The sequence below is a fragment of the Acanthisitta chloris genome, unplaced genomic scaffold (assembly GCF_000695815.1).
Source record: "Acanthisitta chloris isolate BGI_N310 unplaced genomic scaffold, ASM69581v1 scaffold41898, whole genome shotgun sequence".
Classification (NCBI taxonomy): Eukaryota; Metazoa; Chordata; class Aves; order Passeriformes; family Acanthisittidae; genus Acanthisitta; species Acanthisitta chloris.
The window spans coordinates 1-9,551 of NW_008687240.1; the positions used below are offsets into that span (position 1 = coordinate 1).

Sequence of the window (9,551 nt, forward strand, 5' to 3'; positions counted from 1 at the left end):
CAAACCACCTCCCTGCAGGGAGCTCAGGGGGAGAGGAGTGAGGAAAGCTGTAAATGAAGGGCTGGAAAAAGCCTTTTCCAAGGAATGCTGTGATTGATCCTAACAGAGCCAATGGAGGAATCACAGGGGAACTGGAATATTGAGCTAATGAAGGCAGCTCAGTCTGCATGCATTTAAGGCTGGTTTTGAGCTCTGGAATACAAGAAACTGGGATTTTTTTCAGGGATCTCAAGGTAACAAATGTGGAGAGAAATGAAACAGATGCAGAAATCAGCAGCACGAGGCTCTGGAGCTGTTTGTGTGAGCTGTGTGAGGGTTGGCTCAGCAGCACTGAGCTGGTTTAGCAATGAGATGAGCTGAAGCATTACAGAAATGGTACAGCTTGACAGAATTTGTGTGTTGTGACAGGGACATCAATGGGGTTTGTTATTCCTGTTCCTTTGGAACGTGGTGTGTTTCCTCTCTTTGTCCTGTCTGATTCCTTCCCCTGATTGCATTCCCTTACTCCCTGGGTGTGTCTGGATTCATCCAATATTCATCCAGATTCTGAAGGATTTAAAATGCTGGAGGATTTTATTTGCATTTTATTTCTTTTAGCTTACCCTGAGTTGGGGATGAGCTCACTTATACTGGGAACCTGTATTGGATTTTATGTTCAGTGATTTGAGAAGGAAATGTGGGGCTGATGGAGGCATCAGGCCACACAGGGCAGTGGCAGAGATTCACTGTGGAGCTCTCTGGGTTTTTTTGGGGTTTTTTTTGGTAACTCTTGAGCTGCTGCTGCTTTGAAAGGGAACATCAGAGTTAACCTGCCTGGAAAGCTGAGGGAAGCAGAGCAGCCAAAGGCTGGAGCAGCTGAAGATCTCTTGCATCTCACCTGGAGGATTCTGACTGCTGTGACCTCCCCTGGTGCTTTGGGTGCTGCTCCAGCACAGCCTGCACAGCACCAGGAGGTTATTGTGGGCACTGCTGGGCTGGGGTGGGACAGTCCTTAAGGTTCCTCAAGGGAGAGCAAAGCTGCAGGGAAGTGGCAGTTCAAGGAATGGTGCTGTGGGTAGTGACTGACCATGAGAAATGTGTCTGCTTAGCTCTGGCTTTAACCAATTCCGTGTTGTTTGCAGATGAGAAAGACAAAGAAAACTGCAGGCCGTGTTTCATCCCCAATAAAGGCTGTAAAGACACAGCTGTTCCTTTGGCTGACTGCCCTGTGAAGATCTTGGCCTTGCCACGGGTGGAAGCAGCCCAAGAACAACCCTTTGGAGCTGAGGAGGAGGTGCAGGGCACAGCTCAGCGCTGGGCACGGGCAGCACCAGCTGCTGTGCCAGACTCCTCGGGGCTGCAGGTGGAGGCCCCCAGCCAGAGCAAAGCCTACTCTGGGGTGGGGGACGATTCCTGCCGCCCCCAGGACTCCGAGGACAACCAGCTCATTGCTCACAGGAATGAATCCCAGTTATTTCCTGGAGAAACGGTTTCAGGGAGTGGCAGTGTCACTTCAGCCTGGGGGATAACCACACAGGAGGGCCAGGAGATGAAGGCTGGACTCGGTTTCCAACCAGGTGCAAAGTGGAATAAGAAACCACAGCAGACAATCGGTGTCAGTTCTGTGACTGATTTTGCTGACACTGAGAAGATCAGCCCTGTAAGAGCAGCCAAGCCCTGGGCTGCTGGGGGGGTTTGTTCACCTCCACACAGCCCCTGGAGAGCACAGCCCCTGGGGGAGCACAGCCAGAACACAGCAGGGGCCAGGGGCAGTCCCTGCAGGCAGCTCTTCACCCAGGACTCCCAGGGGAACAGGGTCATTGCCCACAGGGACTGGGACAGCTCCCCCAGGCACCTGCCCCACTCTCCCCACAGGCACAGCCCCCACCAGCCTGGGGGGCAGCAGCTGGAGCTGTGCCCTGAGTCACTGTTCACACAGGATTCCCAAGGGAACAGAGTGATTAAACACTGGTAAGTGACCTCAGTGGTTCACCTGTGACCTCTTGTGCAGCCTCAGGGCTGTGCCGTTTGGAAAGTGATGGGAACTGGGGAGGAGAACGTGTTTGTGTGCACGGTGTGGCCACAGCACAGAGCAGCAGGAGAGAGTTGTTTTCTCAGATTTTTTTGCTTTCAGACAAATAAAGTGTTGAAGGAGTTTGCTTATAATGGTTTGAGTGTTTCAATTGCAGCTGCAGCCTGTGTGGCACAGCCTGGTGATTCATGTCCAGCACATGGAGCACATTCCCAAAAAAGGACTCCTGGTTACAGCTCCATCCTCTCCACAGGCAGGTGAATTCCCTGAGAGTTTGGATGGACAGGAAGCAGAACATGAGCAGGCTCAGGGGAGACCTTATCACCTTCCACAACTCCCTGACAGGAGGTTGGAGTCAGGTGGGGGTTGGTCTCTTCTCCCAGGCAACCAGCAGCAGGACAAGAGGGCACAGACTCAAGCTCTGCCAGGGGAGGGTTAGGTTGGATATTAGGAAGAGATTTTTTAGGGAGAGAGTGCTCAGGCATTGGAATGTGCTGCCCAGGGAGGTGGTGGATTCACCATCCCTGGAGGTTTTCAAGCTGAGACTGGATGTGGCACTTAGTGCCATGGTCTGGTAACCACGGGAGGGTTGGACTCAATGATCTTGGAGGTCTTTCCCAACCTGGTTGATTCTATGATCCTATAATTTAACTTTTCAAGGGCTATACCCTGGAGGATTAAGAAAATCCTTGGCACCTGAATATGTTCAGCTGCAGCAGCTGAAATTCCACCCCCCTCCAGCCATGAGCTCCACACTGACAGGTTGGACACAGACACATTAATAACCTCAAGGACAATCTCTGTCTTATTAAGGCTCCATTTTATATAAAGGAAAAATTCATACTTTCAATACAGCCATGAGGAACATTGCAGAGAATGTGTAGCTGAAGGAAACTTCCTCAGTGAGTGAGAACTGCAGCCACAGCCAAGTTCCTTCGTCCCCAGGTGGGTCCTTGGCCCTTAGCACTGGTGCAGGAATAAATAGACCTTTTGAATGCTAAATAAAATACAATATTGGAGTACAAGGACTAGTAATGAAACAGTAAATTACTGGCAAGAAATTAAGGCCATTCTGTCATGCAACAGTGAGCTAATCACTCCGTGAGTTAAATACTCAGCCAGATCCCACCAGGGGTTTGATCCATCCTATCTCTGGGAAGACTTTTTTTTTTCCCACTGTGATCCAACCACCTCCAAAACACTGAAGGCCTGGAAGCATTAATTAGCTTATTCTCATTAGCTCTGTACCATACTCAGAACAAAGAATTGGATGTTTGACCTGTTCATACTGGAAATGGGAACTGGTTCTATTGTAATGAGGCTGTTACAGGGTAATGCTTAGTAGGAACCTAAGGAAAACTGTAGGTAGAAAGAACATCATCCAGCAGCACTCCAGAAGATCCTTATCAATAATCAACATCAAAACACAGGTGGAAAAGAACTTCCATCTTCTTAAAAAGTTTTTTTTTTTTCTCTTAAATAGAACAACACATGGAAAACACATCAAATCTGTAGGTTCTTTCCTAAATGTCCAGTGCAGAAACCATGTCTAACCAATAAAAGAGGCAAAAGGCTCAATCCTTAGGAAGGCAGCTACTGTGGAGAGAATTTTGGGAGCATAACACTTTTGCTTACAGAGTTTAAATGACATCATTTCTCCTTCAGGGCCATATCTTCATCCTTGAGGGCAAATTTTCTTCTGAGTACCTCTGCAATCAGAACTGCTGGATCCTCCTCCTTCATGGATGGGCGAGTCCTGCTGGAACATAGGGCAGGGATTAGTACACACAAGTGCCAAGTGGTGATTAACAGCTCTGGTTAGAGCCTTTCAAGTGTTTTCCTGCAGCCTTCACCAGCAGCTGTTGTCACAAGTGGAGGAGGTGCAAGAACAACACCAGGAAACAACAAAAAAAGCAGCTCAAATTCATGTTGGCTCAAAAAACCTGGAGCTCCTTTAGTGGCCCAAGGCAGATCCTGGAAATCTCAGCATCAAAGCTTTGTATCATTTTCATTCAATTGTGCTAATAACAAATGAATAAACCAAAACTTCATGAATTATTTACAGCCTCCATCCCCTCAATACCAACCAGCAGAGAAGTGTTTGAGGTGAACTCCTGGAAGTGAATTTTCCTCGTGACTTTTGCCACACAATGATTATCTGATTCCCTACTCAAATCTTGGGGATTACACACATTTCCCTCCACTGCACATGAAGTTGTCTGCACATCCTGTTCTCAGAGCATCTTCCCTCCTGCAACACGTTCAGACAAGCAGCTCATGTGAGAAATTTTTTTTACAGGGAGCCAAACCTCAGTTCTTTTCCCTCAGGTATCAGGAATATCACTGAGGTTTTGTTTACAACCTGCAGTGATCATTTCAGAGCTCTTTCTTTTCATAGCTGAAGTCCTCCCTTGCTCAGAAAACATTATGGGTGTTTTAAACATTCCTGGAAGGAAAATAAAACCCCCATGGAGTATTTCCCCCACAGATAACAGGCTCTGGTTCATGTTTGCTGAAACAGGCAGAGTTTCTCCCTCAATCCTGAAGCTTCCAAGGCTGTTTAACCACCAAGGAGCAGCAGAAAAACACATTTTAAAGCACCTTTTTGGTACCTTCATCCACTTGCAGAGCCCCTGACCCTGCTCAAGGTCCCCAGTGCTGCCACCTGCCCTGGCAAAGGGCTCTGTGTGCCCCAGGACAGCACAGGGGAAGCTCCACAACTGCACTGACATGTGTTAGCAATTAAAGCTCATCAAGCAACGAACATCAGTGATTAACATAATTTTTCAACTACCTGTGACTCTTCAGACAGCTTTAATTAAGCTGTAATGACCCTAAAATGTCAGTGCTGAGAGCAGGAGGAGAGTCAGAGGCTGAGACAGTGAGGAGAGGAAAAGGGTTCAGCTCCAGCAGAAAATTCTGTTGCAGCATTCCCTGCAGCAGCTGCAGAGTGACCCAACTCTGGGTGATCAGCACAGCTGTCACAAGGGGACAAAGATCCTGGTGACCCAATCCTTCTGCCCACCCTGTATCCCAGCAAGGAGGGACCTGGCAGCTCTCTCTCCTTCTCTCCATACCAAATCTTTGCTCTCCCTCACCTTCTATGACTCTGAAAGAATCAAAGCTGCTGGTAAAGCCACACACAAACCACCTCGTTCTCCCACTCCCTCCCCAAGCTTCTCCCCAGGGAGCAGCAGGATCAAACACCTTCAGCCCCTGCCAGCTGCTCTCACACATTCCATCGAGGAAATCAAGATTGTATTGCAGTGTTCCCTGTCACCCACACACTGTTTGTGACAGCCTCGTGATTTGGCCACTGCTGGAGGCCTGGAATCTGCAGGAGCTGGTAAATCCAGACACGGATGAGAAATGCCTCAGATTTCCCTGACATAATCTGTACTTGTACAAGGCTTTTTTATTTTTTTTCCCCTGGAATAATGCATGTTTCCCTCTACCTCTGGCACAGCCAGCAGCAGTTTCCTTGCTCTGAGTGACAGTTACAGTGACAGTTACAGTCCAAACCCTATGGATTCAACGTGGCTGAGCCACACAACACACAGGATTTTTGTTAATTCTCTCTCCCTTTGCCTAAAAATCCAATAATTCTGCTTTGCAACAGACAGGGAGAAAGAAGAGGAGCAATTCACCTGTGGTGCATGAACCCTATGCACCCTCTAGATGTACTTACACAAACCCATCAAGTGTTGAAGCTCTGAGCAATATCTAACACAGGAAAACAAGCAAAGGGGTGAGGTGTGTGAGTGATGGAGGTGTAACACCTCACTTATGCTCTGAGTGCAGAGCTGAACATGTTCCTCTCATCTGACTACATTTTTTTTCCAGTGCTGAGAATTTAATTTCTTTGACACTGAATTAAGCACAGAAGTTGTGAACAACCATCACACAACGTGTTATTTTTGGCCAGGAACATTACACAACATAATGGCTGGGCTGAAAAAAAACGTGGAGATAGAACTTTATCCTTGTGATCTCAACATGTGAAAGGCAGGTGGTACAGCCAACAGTGAAGAAGGAACTTTCCCAGCTGGGCAGAACCTGCCCTAGGCATTAAGCAGCTTTGGGTGTTCTCATGATCAATGTGTCAACTCGTCACGAGACAAGTGCAAACTCACCCTGCCCACGCTCAGAGCTGGGACAGATGCAAGAGAAGAGAAGCTGAGAAGCTCCATGTGTTAATTCTTGCCTGTGCCATGCTGGAAAAGCTGCTGAGCTTCCCAACTCCCTGGGAATGTGAGGTGAGCTAACACCAGCATCTGGAATACTACAGGCAGTGAAGGCTGTGAGCACACACAGTCCTGGTTTGGGAAGACACAGCAGTTTAAATTCCCTTCACTGTTTCCTATCCAGGTGTTGTTTAAGAAGAGGCTTCAAAAAATCCAGGAATATGTTCCCAAGTGCTGCTCTAACCAGGTATTTCCCCCCTGAACACAGAGTTGCAGTGAGTGCAATGTTCAGTGATCTGACACAAGACAGAGAATCAAGAGAGCTCAGGGAGCACTTACAAGTCTTTGCTCTGCTTCATCCTATGAATGTCTTTGAGAATTCCCATCATGTCTGCAAAACTGCTGGCCTTGGAAAGAGACACAGAGTCTTCCTCATCAGGATCCTTTGGTTCTGGCTTGCAGCTCTCAGAGGCAGCAGAACAGAGCATGGAGACCGACGGGAGCTCAGGGCTTTCCAGTTCTGCCTCCTCCTCTGTGATATCGCTAATGACAAAGGAAGTTGTGGATTGGAAAGAGGGTCCAAAACAATGTAAAGGAGAAGATGCATTTGAACTTCCTGGAGATAATAAATCTGGTGTTAATTGGGCAGAAGCTGAAAAAGAAAACAATAGAGGTGGATAGATAAACTCACACTAAAGCACATGGGTCAGATTTCCCCCCCAAACAAAGTAGAAATCCAGAGGAATCATCAGCCAACCTCTCACTGGAGGAAAATAAACCCTTCATGTCCACTGTGCTTCCTTCTCCAGTACCTTTTGTCCCACCAACTCCCTGATGTATCTCCATTCCCTCCCTCACCATCCTCTGCTCAAACCCTGCACAAACCTGATGGTGATGTTGCCTTTTACAAACAAGCAATAGCAGAACAGAAATTTTAGCTGCTGCTCAGGGCAGAATTCTCCTCTTTTTCTCCATCCCCTTGAGAACTCCTTGCCTGTCTTTTCCTGTCAGGCTCCTTCCTTACAGCCAGTGTCAATGCAGAGCCTCTCCAGGAGCTCCAGCATTTCACACTACATGGTCACAGCCATTCTCCCTGTGCCTGCAGGTGTTGTGACCTGTTCTGCTTCTCATTCTCATCTGTACATTTCCATAGGGAAATGGGATTTATGTAAACCAGCGTGAGGATAACAACAGCTACAGAAATTCCAAGGGTTAAGTGAAAACACATCAGGCATTTCCAGTGTAAAACATGATGGAAAAACAACCAAACCCCAGGAATATGCTGAGGACAAGTCTCCTTGGAAGAACCTTCCAGTACTGAAAACAAACTCCACCTCAAAGCACCAGTGCCCTTGGCCTCCAGAGCGAACTGCTCATCGATTCCCAATGAAAGGATTTCTCTAACAGTATGTAATAAAGCAGATTGCACAATATTTCTTTCTTTGGCATCAATCTTTCCCAAATAAGCCTGCTCAATGCTTATCTCCTCCATCAGATCTGGAGCTGCTGCCAGGTTAACTCTGCCCCCTGTTATTGACTGAGGCTGCAGAGTTGATGGGAGCTGAGCACAGCCAGGCCCAGCCCTGGGCAGAGGGGGGAGGAAGGGATTAAATCATTTTTCTCCCATTTGGATCTCTAATTTCCCCTTGTTATTACTCTCCTTGAATTTTTTCTAGCCAACTGTGAAGCTGAGACAACACTGAGAATGAAAAAAATCATACCATTTCCCAGTCTACATTCCAGCTTGGCTGTTCCTCTGCTCTGGCACAAAGAAGGATGAGGACACACAGAGCCTCTCTGGAGGAGATATCTGTACTGCCTCATTCCATGCTTATTCCCTGCATGGCTGAGGTTAGTGTGGGTCCCTCACCTCCAGTGTGGGTTCATTTCACCTCACTGCTCTAGGAGCCAAGGCAGGTGGGATGCTGGATCCCACAGGATCAGGTGCTGTGACAGGACCAGATGACAAGGGACACCAGCACAAGGTCCTCTCTAAGTGTGCACAGACCACCAGACATACCTCACCTCATCTCAACCTCCCAGAGAGGTTGTGGTCTCCTCATCCCTGGAAGTGCTCCAGGCCAGGTTGGACAGGGCTTGGAGCAACCTGAGCTAGTAGAAATGTCCCTGCCCATGGCAAGGTATAAAGGAGAAGCCATGAAAGGAAGAGAAGTAAAACTTCTCTCAGCTTTGAGGCTAAATCAGTCCAGCTTGGCTTTCCCCCAAACACCTTATTTGCTACAGGAATAGCAAACAATTCTGTCATTTGCACAACAGGAACACTAACACCTCTCTCCTCCCCAAATCAAGACAACCCTCACCCTCGTGGCTGGCTTGGAGCAGGAAGGGCAAGAACACACCAATGCTTCCATGAATTTAGGTGCCTCCAAACACAGTCACAGTAGCACTTGGGATGTCTTAAGAACAAGCTGGAACCCTCCAGTGAAACAGCTGCAAAGCTCTATGCACAACCAGAGCCCTGAGCTGGCCCAGGTCTCCCTCCCACCACAAAAGCCAGAGCTTTGCTGGAAAACACGAGCCTGGTGTGTGTGGATGAAATATCACAGCTCAGTAACTCTGCCCTCAACACAAAAAAACAAGGCTCATTGTGTTCCTACCTGACTCTGCAGCCACTATTTTGGCTATCTGACTCCGGAGGTGACTCAGCTCATCCTGGAGCTCTGTGGTTCGGCTCAGTGCTGGCAAACCAGGTTTCTTCAGGGCCAGAAGCTTCTCCTCCTGCTTCCTCAGGTTGGGGACTGAGGCGTTTCGCTGGATCACGGTGAAGGGACTTGGCTTCCACTTGTGCTTCAGCGGCCGAGTGTCACTTCTAGGGGACAAAAACCTGTTGGTATTGACAAGGGCCAGATGCCTCTGTGACAACAAGGCTTGGCCTCCAGGGAGGACAGCAGAAGCCTTCAACACAATGAATGAAGCCTCTGTGCCACCCCATGTATGTGCTCTTCCTGCATGACAAAAAGAACACAAGCAGCTGTGGCTGCTCCATCCCTGGAAGTGCTCCAGGCCAGGCTGGATGGGGCTTGGAGCAACCTGGGCTGGTGGAAGGTGTCCCTGCCATGGCAGGGGGTGGAATCAGATAAGCTTTAAGGTCCTTCCAACAGACAATCTCAGGATTGTCGAAGAGTCTATCACAGAAATCACAAGATGTGGTGAGGACTCAGGGACAAAAGTCTGGCTGTGCTCACATGGTTTGAAGTCACCTCTCTCCTGGTGACCATGTCTCCATGCTGGCAGTGCTCTGGGAGCACGTGGGAAATGTCACTCATTAATTTTCACCTCTGATTCCAAAGTCCATTTCATCTTTCACAAGACACTTGTTTCTCTTGCCCTCCTTT

The 9,551-nt window shown here is 48.3% G+C and overlaps 1 protein-coding gene across 1 annotated transcript in view; it reads right to left on the reverse strand.

Annotated features, from left to right (window-relative positions):
• Positions 1-3,461: 3,461 nt before the first annotated feature.
• Positions 3,462-9,551, reverse strand: part of MTFR1L (mitochondrial fission regulator 1-like) — a 7,290-nt gene continuing 1,200 nt past the window's right edge. The window contains exons 3-5 of the mRNA XM_009080498.1: positions 8,814-9,025; positions 6,535-6,847; positions 3,462-3,767 (exon numbers count right to left, since the gene is read on the reverse strand). Of these exons, the coding sequence (XP_009078746.1) occupies positions 3,662-3,767; positions 6,535-6,847; positions 8,814-9,025 (631 nt within the window). The 3' untranslated portion in view covers positions 3,462-3,661. The remainder of the gene's footprint in view (positions 3,768-6,534; positions 6,848-8,813; positions 9,026-9,551) is intronic.